Genomic DNA, 14,725 nt, shown 5'->3' with positions numbered 1-14,725 from the left:
AGCATGCTAGCTCTGAAGAACTGAGAGATCACCTACACCCTCTGAAACCCGCCCCTCCCCCCCGGAACATGGGGGGCTTGCCCTCAACCTTGTGGTGGTGTTTGGAGGTGGAATGGTTGCCCTTGGGACCCTTTCTTGTGTAACAGTTTTATTGATGTAAGATTCACATAACATATACTTCCATGGCTAAGACGCCTAGAAAGAGTTGTATCCACATCATTATAATCAGTTCCAGTGCTTCTTCCCCCTCCCATAGTCACTGTTCGCTCCCCAAGTCCCCTGCTCCTCTCCAGCCCTCCACCTCCACCTCCCACCCCCATCTCCAGTAAACCATTGCATGAGGATTGTCTGTCTGCATCCCCTCCTTCTGTGCTTCATAAACTGGGAAACCCAACAGAAAGAGAAAATAGCAAAATCAAAATGAAGCAGAAATAATATAAGCTTTTTTTAGGAGTAAGAGAGAAAAAGCCACCAGCAGTATTTAAAAAAAAATCCAGAGAAGAAATTTCTGTCGTGGAAAAGGCAAGAAATATTTAAACCTAGAGTAAATTCCGATCAGGTCAAGAGGGAGGTCGACTATCACGTTATACGGTGGTTGGATCCACCATCGTCAAGTTTACAGTCATCTCTGTCTGACGGTAAAGCCGTCCCTGGCCCTGGTCTGTGGCTCAAGGGGATCTACCAGGTTTCATCTGACTAGCTACTCTGCAGATGGATGTGGGGCTCTCACTGTCCCCCATCGCCTTCTACGAATTGGGTGTTCGCAACGTAAGCCCTGCTACTTTCCCCTCCATCATATTTAGATTTTGTTATTATCACCTTTGGATCACACAGGCCGGTCGGTGTGCTTCTTCCATGGAGACGTAGTTGATACCTCACTTAGATGGCTGCTGGTTTGCATACAAGCCTTAAGACCCCAGACACGATTCTGATGGATCACCGGGCACCATCTGCTCTCTCCACCACACTTTGCTGGAGCACCTCATCTTCAGGGATCTCCTCGTGACAGCGAGCCCTGTTATAAGAACTGAATGTTCTTGGATTGGGACTGGAGTTAAGTGGGGGCCCAGAATCCGTCTCCGTGTGCCCTTGGGATTCTGTAGGCTTGCATCTAGACCCTCGACGTTCCCTCAGTGACCCCTTCCTTGCTGGGTCCTCTGCCCTCAGCAAACAGTCGTTGGGAGAAGGACGAACGACCTGGGGAAGGCCCTGACCTGGCTTAGGACTCAGCACCTCCGAGGGGCTCGCTCACTAAGGAGTCAGCGGTCACTGCTAAGCTCAGGCTTTGCACCAGTGTGCCGTGTGAACTTGAGCAGGTCGCCTTTCTTCTCAGAGCCTCAGGACGCTCACCAGTACGATGGGAATTACTCACTGCTAAATAGGGGTGATGCCAGGACTAATTTAGGGCGCTTGTTCTTCGTAGAAAAGATGTGCTGGTGGTACTGCCCGGTACCCATGGGACTGCCTCCGAAGGTTAGAGACTCAAATCTGCCAGGCCGGCAGCTAGAAAAATTTGAGGCCATCTGCTCCCGTGAAGGTCTACGGCAGTGGTTCTCCACCTTCCAAATGCCGCGACCCTTTAATACAGTCCCTCATGTTGTGGTGACCCCCCCAATCATAACATTATTTTCGTTGCTACTTCCTAACTATAATTTTGCTACTGTTATGAATCGTCATGTAAATATCTGATAGGCAGGATGTATTTTCATTATTCCAAACTGAACATAATTAAACATAAGTAAAGCATAGTGATTAATCACAAAATGGAATTATATATTGTGAAATATTTATGTTTTCCAGTGGTCTCAGGTGACCCCTGTGAAGAGGTCGTTTGACCCCCAAAGGGGTCACGACCCCGGCATGGGAGAGTCACTGGTATACGGTCTCCAAAACTCCATGGAGGGTCGATCGGAGTCGGCATCAGCTCAAGGGCAGTGGGGCTGGTCTGGGGCTGGGCCCTTCCAGAAAAGGGAGCCATGAGGGGAAGGATATATGCTGAGAAGTTGCCTAGAACGAATGAGACACAGAGATGGGATGAGACTGAGAACTCTGGACGCCGCCCCTCAAGGGCAGCCAGTGACCACGAGTGCCTTGCACTGCACGTGCTGAAACGGCCCGGGCGAGGGAGCATTTACACGCAGCCTGGAGCCCGCTGGCACACCTGGCTAAGCACTGTGCTGCTGACCGAGGTGGGTCGCTGGAGCCCCTCGGCCCCGTCAGAGCAAGGTAAGGTGGCCTGCCTTAGGCACAGACTTACATGCTTAGAAACCCTGTGGGGCAGTTCCATGCTTTCCAACAGGGTCACTAACTGCTGTCCGTGGGTTTTAGTAAGTAGCAGAGGGGCTCTGGTCACCGCCCAGGCCTAGCACTAGAAGGGGCTGGCTGTGTTTCCATACTCAGGAGCATGACCCTGTTCTCTCCCCTGACACCCACCCCTCACCACCAATCAACCATTTAGCAATGTCCTCAACAAGTCATCAGTTTGCCGGGCAGAGGGGCTGCAAAATGAGGCCCTTCTCTGGGCACAGGAGGTGGGGCATAGACCTTTTCTACCAAGAGTTGAAAGCACAAATGTCTTTGGAGCCACGAGGAGCTGTATGCTAGGGTGGTGTGTCCGTGGCCTGGAGCCCACGTAGGGCGACCAGGACCCTGTCTTCAGCTTGCAGTCCAGTGGGACGCTAGCTCAGCTCCACCTTAACTGAAGGCTTTGTGGTGGTGTTTTCTTGTTTTGTTTCTTTTAAGAAAACCCGGGAGGGTGGAGGGAGGGTAGGGTGGAGAGGGGGAACCGATGACAAGGATCTACCTAAAACCTCCTCCCTGGGGGACGGACAACAGAAAAGTGGGTGAAGGGAGACATCAGACAGTGTAAGATATGACAAAATAATAATAATCTATAAATTATCAAGGGTTCATGAGGGAAGGGGGAGCGGGAGGGGGGATGAGGAACAGATGCCAGGGGTTTAAGTGAAGAGCAAATGCTTTGAGAATGATGAGGGAAACAAATGTACAAATGTGCTTGACACAATTGATGGATGTATGGATTGTGGTAAGAGTTGTACAAGCCCCCAATAAAATGATTTAAAAAAGAAAAGCCATATATTCGGCATCGCCTGTGAAACATTTTCTGACTTGAAATCAGCCGCTTGCTCCTTTGCTACGGCGAGAGTCTGTGGCGGGTACGGGGGCAGTTCTGTGGGGCTCTAACAGGCTTGTGGGGCACTGGGGGCCGGGCTGGCGCTGTGGGCCAGTGGCCTGCACACCTGCATAGACCCCCAGGCTTGCTCAGCACCCCTGGGGCCTGTGCCTGCTTGGATGCTCTGCCCTGCTGATGTCAACAGATACTTTTAATACTTCTTGAGCAAAGTCCCCACATCTTCATCTTGCACTGGGCCTAGCCCGACTCCAGTCAACACTAACAAGGGATGGGGTCTTGGCCACATGACAAAGGCAGAGCTCAGCCCCATTAAGTGAGGTCAAGGGCAGGAGCACCCGCAGAACGGGAGCAAGAGCGAGAATGGGGGTGATATCTGTGTGAGTCTTGGCGGCATATATATGTGTATATGTTTGTGCAAGAGTGTAGTGTGTGGTATATGTGAGTGTGTGTGGTTTTATAAGGGGAGTATGTAAATGTGTGATGTATGTGAGTGTGTATGTATGGTGTACATGTGAGTGTGTGATGTGTGTGCACGAGTGAGGTGTGTGGTATATGTCTGTGAGTGTGTGTTTTCACGAGTGAGGTGTGTGGTATATGTCTGTGAGTGTGTGTGTGCACGAGTGAGGTGTGTAGTATGTGTGTGCATGAGTGAGGTGTGTAGTATATGTCAGTGTGTGCATGAGCGAGGTGTGTGGTATGTGTCAGTGTGTGCGCATGAGTGAGGTATGTGATATATGTCAGTGTGTGTGCATGAGTGAGGTGTGTGGTATATGTCTGTGAGTGTGTGAGTGCATGAGTGAGGTGTGTGGTATATCTGTGTGTGAGTGTGCATGAGTGAGGTGTGTGGTATGTCAGTGGGTGCATGAGTGAGGTGTGTGGTAGATCTGTGTGTGAGTGTGCACGAGTGAGGTGTGTGGCATATGTCAGTGTGTGCATGAGTGAGGTGTGCGACATGTTGGTGAGTGTGTGAGGTCGTGTGTGAGTGTGAGTGCAGGCTGGTGGTCTCTGAGTGTATGTGAGTGTGTCCGGTGTGCGTGGAGGCAGGGTTGTGTGAGCAGTGAAGCAGGTGGCTGATATATGTGTTGAACAGGGTGGGGAGGCGGGCAGGGCAGGGAGTCACAGGGCAGCTTAACAAATATTTATTGAGGACTTCTCGGTGCCAGGCGCTGTGCACGGTGCGGAGATGAGTAAGCCTAGGCCCAGGTGCCCCAGCCTGCAGGGGAGGGACACATGTTAACAGATGTCAACAGGAATAGAGGACAGCAATGGTCCTTCAGGGACAACACAGCCTCTTTACCTGCTTTACGGAGGCCCACTTGCTCCTGAATGGGTGGGGAGGAGGGAGTGCAGTGGAAATCTGGGAACTGGCCAGAGAGGCTCAGACTGCAGCCCCACCCCCCAGTAGGCACACCCAAACATGGGAGGATGACCTCCCTCTGACCCACAGAGTGACACACCCAATCCCACACAAGCAGATAAGAGGTGACCAGTGACTCTGAGCAGGATCTAACAGCTCAGTCCCGGGCCCTGCCCCCAGGCCACACCAGAGGGGACCCTGAGTGGATGAAAGAGTGGAGAATAGTCCTCTCCCCAGCCCCTCCATCTCTGGGTGGGAGTCCTGAGCCGATCGGAGAGTTAAGGGCAAAGGTGGCAGACACCCACAGTGAGGACACCAGGCTAGGAAAGACCACCTGGGGTCTGGACTTGCTGTGGGCTTGGGGAGGCTCTGCAGTGTCCTGTCCGGGTACATAGTGGACGAGGTTGGATTGAAGGTTTGAGTCAGGAGCATGTCCCTCTGGGAGGTGAGAGGCCCCCCCAGGGCTGCCCTCTCAGAGGACACTGTGGGTGGCCCCCCACTGTCACCAGGCTGATGACCTTGGGCCAGCCAGCCCCTGGCTGCCTCAGTGGAATGGGGACACCCAGTCCCCTCAGAGGGCTTCCTGAGACTCCAACAAGATAACGGGTAAGGACAGCGCCCCATAAACCCAGGACAGCGGGGCAAAGTTCAGGGGACACTGTGAGCTGCACCCTAGCTGCCTTCCAGCCCTGCATCGGCAGAGATCTGATGCAGGAGCTGGACTCCCGCTTCTCAGTTCTCAGTCCCCTCCCCCAGTCCAGGGTACCCCGAGGCTCTCCCACTTTTGTCAGGAGCCATCGCCACGCCACATGCAACAGAAGCACACCCGCCCTGTCCTGCGCCCCTCACCAGTGTTGCTCCGTTGGAGCACATGCTGCAGCCGCTGCGCGAGTCCATCTCGTCCAGGCCTTCCTCGCTTCCTCTGCCCTCCACGTATCACCCAGGAGCCCTGGTGGCCATTAGGCTGGTAACCATAAAGTCAGCAGTTCAAAAGCACCAGCTGCTCTGTGGGAGAAAGATGGGGCTTTCAACTCCCATAAAGAGCTACTGTCTTACAGGGCCGTGATGAGTCTGCACAGACTAGATGGCAGTAAGTTTGGCTGTTTTCCTACATTACTAAGCATGGCCGAGTCTCACTCACTACCATTGGCTGGATTCCAACTCACCGCGACCCTATAGGGGACGGTAGAACTTCCCCTTGTGGGTTTCCACAGTAGTAGCTCTTTAGGGAGTTCAAAGCCTCCTCTTTCTCCCACATAGCTGCCAGTGGTTTCAAACTGCTGAAGTTGTGGTTAGCAGCAGCCCAATGCGTAGCCGCTATGCCACCAGGGCTCCTGCATGATGTACTGAAATCCCCGTTTTCTAGCGATGAAGAAAATGAGGCTTTGGGGAAGTGCAGGGCGTGAGCCCTGGGTCTCACCTCCCACATCTTAACAATAGACACCCCTCCTAAAGTGAGGGCCCCAAGAAGGTGTACAAAGAGCTGTGAGCACGATGCCTGGAGAACAGATGGGTGCTTTAAGAAATGAAGGGCCCCCAGCCAGCAGGCGGCCTAGCCAGGATGAGTCTGGTGTCGGCTAAAACCCACCCCCTGGCCAAGCTCACTTGCTCACCCTTCAGAAGGGGAATGTAAGAGACCCATCTTCTTCCAAATCCCCCTTACTATCTCCAACCAAGGTCCCCTCTGCATCCAGCCTTCCAGAGTAAGCCCATTGGCAGACACAGATTACACAGCCTTCTTAAGACCCCTGTGGGCACACAGCCCTTCGGGGAGGGACCAGTGTTTCCACACCGGACAGCACATCACGCTTGTCCGGTAAGGTTTCGATGAGCTCTGTGGAACTGGAAGGCCAGGCTGACGGAACTTTCCTCCTCAGCGTTCTGCGTGGCTGGACTGCGGCGCACACAGCAGCAAGCCATCCTTTCTAAAGTCCGGGTCACACTCTGCTCATTGTGGAAGCCCTCATGCCCAGCTCTTCCTCAGGTCAGCCCGCGAGCCGCCTGAGGGACCCTGGCCAGGTCAGTCGCCCACTGACCCTGGTGCGACAGCTGTAGAAGGCGGGCGGGCACTTCATGGATTTCTTGAAGCCCCTTCTGGGGAGAAGGTTAAATGAGGCACGTGGCACGGAGTCGTTGCACAGAAAAGGCTGTCCACAAAGGCCAGGTCTTTCACCCACTCCTCTCTCCTCTCCACAAGACCCTAACTGTGACTCCATGTCAGACAGCGTAAGCTCTGGTTCCAATCACAGGCGTGCAGCTTCCAGCCAGGCTGGCTGCACTGCAGGACCAGCAGTTCCACAAGGCCAGACACATTCCAGACGTCTTGGGTCCAGCCCCAGCCTGACAGAAGCAGGCCCAGAGAGCAGCAGCAGGACTGGGCCTGGGTCCTCGGCTTGCGAAGCTCAAGTCCTTGCTGTGTGGAGCCTCTTGCTCATTGGTAAGTTCTTCCAGCTGTCCCCCTCCACCCTGCCACAGGAGGTGACGGAGCCCCCAGCACATCCGCTGTTGCCCTGCTGCCTGCCTCTCTCCTGAAGCCCAAACTTCAGGGCATAGACCGCGAAGACAACGGTTAGAAAAAATCAGGAAGGCACTTTATTGGAGGCCTCTGCCTCTGTCCACAAGAGCCCCACCCTGAGGGTCCTGCCGTCACCCACCCCTCCCAGCCCAGGGCCTTGACCTGCCTGCCAGTCTGGCCACCAGTGCTCGGTGGGAGAACAGTGAGGGGACTATCTTAGAAAAAATAGATCTCTATGTATATCCAACGTATTTATAGCACATAAATTAGGGAGGGCTCTGACCCCCACCCTCGAAGTCCTCACAGGCACGAAGAGGCAGGTGGAGACCAGTGCAGGGAAGTCGCAGGCGGACCTGATCATCTCCTTACACGGGCAGCTCTCCTGGGGCCTCCGGGCCTGCCGGGCTCAGTCCGCCATCCGCAGGAGGAGGGCGCCGCCCTTGTAGCTTGAGAGGCCGCAGCTGGAGCCAGTTCAAACCCTAGGCCTTGTAATTCCAATGGGAAGGCAGCGCAGAGAGGCCACAGGCCCTGCATCCGGGCAGTGTTTGACACTAATAAGCCAGCACTTCAGCTTCTCTCCCCAGAAGCGCTCGGTGGAGCACGCCCAAACAGGGGCGGCCACCACGCCCCGCGGAGTCCATGCGCTTGGTCACGGGTCTCACTCGCACCCTCAGTTCCGAGTCCCGGCGACCTCGTCCTCCTTCCAGCCGCTGGAGTTCTTGCCAAACTTGTAGACGAGCCTCCGGCCGTCCACCCGCTCCAGGATCTCCCGCTTATAGTAGTACCTGGGTGAGGAGAGGGACGCAGGTCTCAGGCAGGGTGCTGGCGCCTCTCACCTGGCCCCACGGGCCCTGGCCCTCTGGGGTGCCACCTTCCTGAAGCTCCCTCCTCTCTTCTTCTCACACTACCACCGCCGCCACAGCGGGGGCCAATGTTCTTAAAACAGGCGCTTCCAGCACCTGTCTCCGGACAAGCGATGCAGGCAGGACACAGCAAAGGGCCCTGCTAGCCAGCGTTTACAGAAGGCTTCCGCAGGCTCAGCACTGACTCCAAGGGATCACTTAGTCCTCAGCAGTAGCACCACCAGTGCGCATCCAGCCAATCCCACTCACAGCACCCACTGTGGGTCAGAGAAGCACCAAGCCCCCTGGGGCTGTTCATGGCCAATCTGGTCTCCAGGCCTTCCTGTAGCCCTCCCCACTGTCGGCTAGCGGCCAAGCGAGTTAACCGCTTGCACCCCAGACTGCCTCTGTGAACTCAGCAGGCACTGCAAACTTGTCTCTCCAACAGTGTTGGCTGGTGGTTGGGAGGGAGGGCAGTGGGCGCCCCGACGCCCCTCTGACCCTGCTGGTGGTGCGGGCAGCGGCTCACCTCATGGCCCGGCTCAGCTTCTCGTAGGTCATGCTGCTGTTCTTCTTCTTCTGCCCCCAGAGCTGGGCCACGGCCTCGGAGCGCAGGAACTTGAAGACGCCCTCGTGCCTGTTCTCCCACTTCATGAGGCCCTCGTTGAGCTCGGGGTGGATGAGGATGTCCCGGATAAACTCCCACAGGTGGGTGCCTCGGGGCGCTGCAGAGCCCAGGTGTTGCGGTCAGGGGAGCCGGGGCGTGGGCGCCGTGTGCCCGCGGCCCTCCTCCCCCTGGGTGGGTGCTCTCAGATGACTGGAAGGCATCTCCCTCTGAGAGACATTTTATTCTCTCAAACCTCTACCGACTGTGGGGCTCAGAGGGCCAGTGACTGAGATACCCTGGTACCCGGAGGTGGGCCTAGTGCCTTGGGGGCCCTGGTTAAAAAGCCCCCAGGCCAAACTGTGGGAAGAGCTGGGCAACAAGCACACGGAGGACTGACAGGACAGAAAGCACGGGTAATGTGCGTGAGGTGTGCAAGCAGAGGGCAGCACCCCAGGCTTTGCAGTGGCCCCAGGGGGTCTGCAAGGCCACCCCTCTGGGCTCAAGCTGGCTTTGGTGGCTAGAAGGGTTGCCCGCTCCTTGGCCCCGAACAGGAGCCACTGGGGGGCCCTCAGCCCACTGGGATCTCTTTGCACGTTCCTCCTCCATCCGCTCCTCCCCTGAACCCCCACCCCACCCCCAGTCTCGGTTTCCCTCTGCTCCAGGGTGACCCAGCCAGGCTGCACGGCTCTTCAGCACAAGGGACGGAGAACCCAGGAGGAGCGGTGTCCAGTGCGCCCTGCCTCCACCCTGTGGACCAGCTCCGTTCAGCGGGCGCCCAGGAGCTCACCGTGCTTGGCCTTCTTGCCCTCCAAACACTCCCGGGACTCCTTGCTCAGCTTTCTTGGCCGACCCCGTTTCCTCTTCCCGTGCTTGGGGTCCGCCCTCTTGTAGCTCATAAAGTCGTCTGTGGGGAGCAGGGGCGTTCAGCGGGGAGGGGCTGGGGCAGGTACTGGGAGAGCAGCCCCCCACAGGGTCACCCCCGGGAGCGCGGGGACCTCCCTGAACTGACCTCTGGCGAAGAGCTTGCTGCCGTCAGCGGGATCCAGGTCCACGTCGCTCCCACCGGAGTCGATGGAGCTCTGGGGCGTGCCGGTGCCTGGGGGAGGGGGGCACAGGCGTGAGGACCCCAGGGCCCGGGTCCCCCAGCTCTCACAGGCTCCCGCCCAGGCAAGCTGAACCCCAGTGGGTGCCGCGAGGGGCTCTCACCAGCAGTGGAGACGTCGGAGCTGCCGGGGGAGGGGGCTTCGAGGCCGTGGCTGCTGGGGCTGGGGTAGTACGGGCAGTCTTCCAGCAGCTCCTTGACCAAGGGGCTTTCCTGGTCTGGGTGGGAGAGGGGAAGATTCAGAGACACGCCAAGGACCAGGCAGGACAGGGAGGAGCCCATGTAGGTCTGATGTGGCTAGTTCGGTGGGGGGAGAGAGCCTGGGCAGGTGGCTGGGGAAGTATCGCTAGTCCTCTTGGAGGGGCAGGGCTCTCACCGAAGGGGCCCGAGTCTCCCAGGGTCTCCTGGAAGGCCATGCCATCCTTCTCCAGAAGCTCAATGATCCAGCTGAGCTCGTCAGAAGAGCTGGCAGCTGTTGGGGAAGGAAGAGGAGGTCAGAGGGGCTGTGGGGTGGGGGGGAGGGCAGACACACTCCTTCCCCCCTGGGGTTCCTCTCTGTGCCCTTTGCTTTGGTCTTCACCATGCCACATTCTGCTGGGCCTTCCTGAGCAGGGGGCCGAGGGAAGACGCAACCCCTCCCTACTCAGCTCCTGAGCCCCCCCACCCTGCCCCCAACCGTGAGGACCTGGGCCTGGACTCACTGAGCTCCCGCAGCTGGGCGTGGAGATGGTCCCCCAGGGGCCCGAACACCAGGCGCAGCTCCTCCAGGGCGCAGTTGCAGAGTGTAGCCCCGTCCATGTCGCACCTCGAGAAGTCGATGGAGCTGGCGTCATACTTGTTCTTCTCCACCTGGTAGCTGATCCAATCCAGAACCTGGGCCCTGGACCAGAATTGGGGTTGCTCCCCCAGCCAGCTGGCTTTCTCTGCAAGGGGCCAGGCACATCGACGGGGTCAGCTCGGGCCACCTGGGAGACCCTCTAAGCTCCCTTCCCAGCACCCAGTGGAAGCAGGAGACTCTGGGACTCTAACTCGACTCCCAAAGAACCCTCCTGAGCCTCCTCCCTGCACAGCACCCATCTATCAAAGGGATACTCAGGTGGCCCTCACCAAGCCCCAGCCCCCAACCCTTCGAGACCCACCTGTGCCCTCCAGGGGCATCTGTGTGTTGCCCAGGGCCAGCACCAGGTCACTGGTCCCAAAGGAGGCGGCAGGGGGAGCAGACGCCAGAGCAGGGTCCTCCGAGCTGTACATGGTGCTGAAGTAGTTGCTAAAAATATTGCTAATCTCACAGGTTGCCGCCATGAGGCTACCTGGGGAAAGGAAGGGAGGCCGGTGAGGGGCTGGGCTCCTTGCCTCCCGCTCCTCTCTGGGCAAGCCCAGGGCAGGAAGAGCTGCTGCCTAGGTCACCTCCCCAGGGTAGGAAGATGGGCACAGCTGGGGGCCTCTTCTCTTCCAGAAAGGCACAAGTTCTCCCTGCAACGGGTCCCAGACTGGGCTGACAGTCACCCTGTCCGTGCCAGAAGCCACCCCTCCACTCGCTATCAGACCTGATCTCGCTCGGCACATCCCAGTGCGGGCCGCTCCCTCGGAGAACCCGCGCAGCAAGCAGGTTCCGAACTAGAAACCCACTAGCAGATCCCGCCGTTTTCTAGGGGACAGACGGCAGACCCTCAGGGTGACAGATCGGCTGGGGTCCTACCAGAGGCGTCCAGGTGGAGGTGTGGGCACGGCAGGCTAAAGGGACAGCAGCCGGCAGGAGACTAATCCAGGCGCCTAAGAGCTTGCCAGGTAGCGCTGAGGAGGCTGGCCGGGCTTACCCCTCCCGCCTAAATAGTGTCAGCTCCTCCCCTGGCGGAGCCTTTATAGTGAGCTTCCCGGCGTAACCTGAGCCAGTGGCTCATTGGACAGAGGGGATTTCCTGGCCTTTACACTGGGCTCTTGGCCCCAGGTGATTTGCATATTATGTGCCACTTGGCCCGGATCCTAGCAGGAGGTGCTGGGAAATCAGGCCCGGCTGGTTTAATGATTGTCAGAGTCTGTAATCCCACACCCTCTGAGGTTGGGCACAGGGCACGGGCCTGGGCCTGGGTGTCACTGGGGTGGGCAACCCCTGCCTCAGAAAATTCCTCGGGGGTGGGGGGGAGAGGGGTGTCAGGCCAGGGAAGGCAGGGGAGGGCAGAGGGGGGCGGAGGGGCGGGAGCAAGATCTGGCTGAAGTGGGTCAAAGTTAGAGCTGCTACTTGTTCTGAGTGGATTCTGACTGACCACCCAAGTCTGCCCCCCACGGGGTTTCCCAGGCTGTGCCCTCTTGGAGGACTGGCACCCCGAACTGCTTCCGGTGCGTTTGAACCTCTGACCTTTAGGATCGTGGGTGAACAACTATTTGTAAACACACATGCACACACACACACACACACCCGCCACCACTACCACCACCCCTGGGGCTCCCTGCTACCTGTAACGGGAGGGGGGGGGGAGATCTGAGGACAAAGGGGCATGCTAGGGAGAGGCTACTGAGGCTTAGGAATTTTCCCCCATGAAAAAAACCCAGGATTCTGGTCCAGGCCTGGAGGCCTAACACCAAGCAGTACTCCCAGTAGGTAGTGTTGGGGAGGCGGGGTGCCGGCCTAGCCCCAGGCCTCCAGTGCTCCCACTTACAGGGCCCACTCGCTGGCATCCACTTAGTTGGCAAAGCCTTGGTGGCTTTTTCCTGCCTGAGCCCCACCAGCCCAGCTGGGTTTCTGCAGCCACGTGGGGGAGCCCTGGATCTGCCCCACAGCTCTCCCGTGGCTGCGTGGCTGGGGCTGCTGGAGGGGCTGCATCCCCACGCTCCCCTGAGCCCTTCCCATCAGCGCCCCATCTGGGCACCTCTGCTCTGTTGACCAGCTCATTTGCTGCCCTCTAGTGGCCAGAAGCCTGACTACCTGGGTCACGCCGTTCAAAGAATAAAACCATGATCATTATGAATCGGGCATATTGGCAGTATTCTGTTTAGTTTCTGCTCCCCCTCCCCGCCCCCAACCTGTAAGGGCTGCACAGCCACCCCGTTTTACAGGTGAGGGACTGCAGCGCGGGGGAGCACAGGGCTGGCCTAACCCCAGATGTGTTGGCATCTCCTGGCATCAGAATCTGTCTTGGAGCCCCAAGACAAGTATGTGCCTTCCTGGGAGCAAAGCGAGGCCCCAGGTCTGTGGCTGAGACCAGGACCCACAGAGCTGGGTGTCTGGATCCAGATTCTGCACTCCAGGCCCCACCTGTAAAGTGATTTCATCCCCAGCTCTCTTCCAGCTCTATTTGTCTCCGAGTGGGATCATCCCTCACTCCTGCCCACCGCCATGGCCCCGGGCACACTCAGCGTTGGGGAGTGGAGAGGGTCTTGCTCAAGTTCTGACACCCCCATCCCCATCCGCACCCCCAACCCCCAAGGGATGGCCTTGACTGAAGATGCCATCCCAGGGGGCTAGCTTCTCCTCTGGTCTCTGAAAACCCCGCCGGGGCTTAGGGAAGAGGGGTTAATGTCCAGGACCCTGCACTGGGCCAGGGGTGGCTGGGGCACCTGGGGTAGGATTTTCCCCAGCCCTTCAGGGGGCCTCCCCCAAGGAGCCTGAGGCAGGCACACCCTCTACCCAGTCACTCTGCCTGGAATGTAGGCAAACCGGCTTCTAGCCCCAGGACAGCTCACCTGCTCCCCCAGGCCGGGGTGAGGCCAGAAGGGTGTCAGAGTGATTACGGAGCTCTGCTCCCTGGCCTTCAGAGAGCAGTACAGCAAAATGGAGCTGAGGCACAGGAGCCCTTCCCTCCAAGAACCCTGCAGCTGGGGGAGACCCCGTGGGAAGGTCAAGAAAGCTTAAGGGACGTGGCACTCTGCGCTTTGGAAGGTGGACAGACTCCAGGCCAGTGGTCAGAGGAGCTGTGGAGCCGGCAGCCAGCGGCCTTCTTGATACCCGGCCAATGCCACGACAGCCACATCCCGCTGACCACGGAGCGGTGGGGACAGTGACACTGCCCATCCTGGGGAGGGTGGGGGGAGCCCAGAGCATTGCCCAGAAACCCCTAGCAGGGCTGCTGATGGAGAGAAAATGGTGTGGGGGCAGGGCGGGCAGGTGAATGCCGTGAGGCCACAGCACATGCATGGCGTCGAAGGGCTGTTTCCAGAGGTCCCAGCCCTCTGCTCTCATCATTAGCGCTCCAGGCTTTTGTCCGCAACAGGAAGACTAGTACACCGGATATCTGGAGGCACCTGGAGAGCTGTCACAGACAGCCCTTGCCAGGAGAGCTCTCAACTGCCAGGACCTAAAGCAGCACTGAACAGGTGCCCTGGAGGTGCGGTGAGTTAGACTTCAGGCTCCTAACCCAAGACCCATGGGTCAAACCCACTACTTCTCCCCAGACGAGGTTGTCTTGCTCCATAAAGATTTAGTCTCGAAAACGCTAGAAGGTCACACTATGAGTTGTACCTGGCTTGACGGACGCCAAAGGGGGTTGGCTTTGGGTTCGAGTAGCTCTCAGGATCCTGAGCTAACTCTCAAGGCCCTCTTTAGACCCGCAAGACCGTTGGTGAAGCTCTGGTAGCCTCATGGGACCAGGCCACCTTGGTCACCGCTACTCCCTTGCATTTGCTGACAGAATAATCTATTCCCAGGGTTGTGTGCTCTTTCTGGGCTGACTTCACAGGGCCCCCCAAACCCAGCCCGCTGCCCTGGTGTGGGTGGGACATCTGAGTCAACCACCGACCTTGTGGTTAGCAGTGTCACGCCTAACCCACAGTGCCACCAGGCTCCTCCGTAGGGACAGAAAGGCAATATTTCTGAGCAGCCCGCCCCCACCACCCCTCACCAAACTAAAGCTGTTCACGGCTTAGACCCCCACATTGAAGCCGGGAAGCCACACCTAGTGCTAAGTTCTAATAGCTTTTACTTCTCACCCCTGAAACAGTTACCCGGAAACCAAGGTGGGAAGGAGCACCTGCCTTCGCCACACATCTGTGGGCAGTGCTGAGCCTGGGCAGGGTGAGGCTGCAGAGCAGAGCACGCTGCCACTCCCACATCCTATCTCCAGGTGTTCATGCACAGGCGTGCCAGCCCCTGCTGACTTAGCCTGGGAGCTAAGTAAGTACAGGGACAGTCATCCTTTGGGTCTCCTCCAGTGC

General features: G+C 57.9%; 1 protein-coding gene across 1 annotated transcript; it reads right to left on the bottom strand.

The window, feature by feature from the left end:
• Positions 1 to 7,130: 7,130 nt before the first annotated feature.
• ELF3 (E74 like ETS transcription factor 3) lies at positions 7,131 to 14,675 on the bottom strand. The gene is made up of 8 exons (XM_075528892.1): positions 10,717 to 14,675; positions 10,279 to 10,500; positions 9,954 to 10,049; positions 9,682 to 9,795; positions 9,485 to 9,571; positions 9,263 to 9,379; positions 8,398 to 8,593; positions 7,131 to 7,811 (listed from the first exon to the last, which is right to left on the bottom strand). Exons 1-8 carry the CDS (start codon positions 10,877 to 10,879, stop codon positions 7,697 to 7,699), a joined length of 1,110 nt encoding a protein of 369 aa, XP_075385007.1. The 5' UTR covers positions 10,880 to 14,675; the 3' UTR covers positions 7,131 to 7,696.
• Positions 14,676 to 14,725: the final 50 nt, after the last annotated feature.

Source organism: Tenrec ecaudatus, chromosome 1 (genome assembly GCF_050624435.1).
Source record: "Tenrec ecaudatus isolate mTenEca1 chromosome 1, mTenEca1.hap1, whole genome shotgun sequence".
Lineage (NCBI taxonomy): Eukaryota > Metazoa > Chordata > Mammalia > Afrosoricida > Tenrecidae > Tenrec > Tenrec ecaudatus.
The sequence above is the reverse complement of the archived record's forward strand: the minus strand, read 5'-3'. Positions and strand labels throughout refer to the sequence as shown.

Excerpts from the sequence above, each read along its gene's own strand:
- ELF3 (XM_075528892.1), bottom strand. The coding sequence starts at position 10,879 with ATGGCGGCAACCTGTGAGATTAGCAATATTTTTAGCAACTACTTCAGC. Across the intron at positions 10,501-10,716 it reads GATGCCCCTGGAGGGCACAG|AGAAAGCCAGCTGGCTGGGG; the intron begins GTGGGTCTCGAA and ends GGCCCCTTGCAG. Across the intron at positions 7,812-8,397 it reads AAGCTGAGCCGGGCCATGAG|GTACTACTATAAGCGGGAGA; the intron begins GTGAGCCGCTGC and ends CTCCTCACCCAG.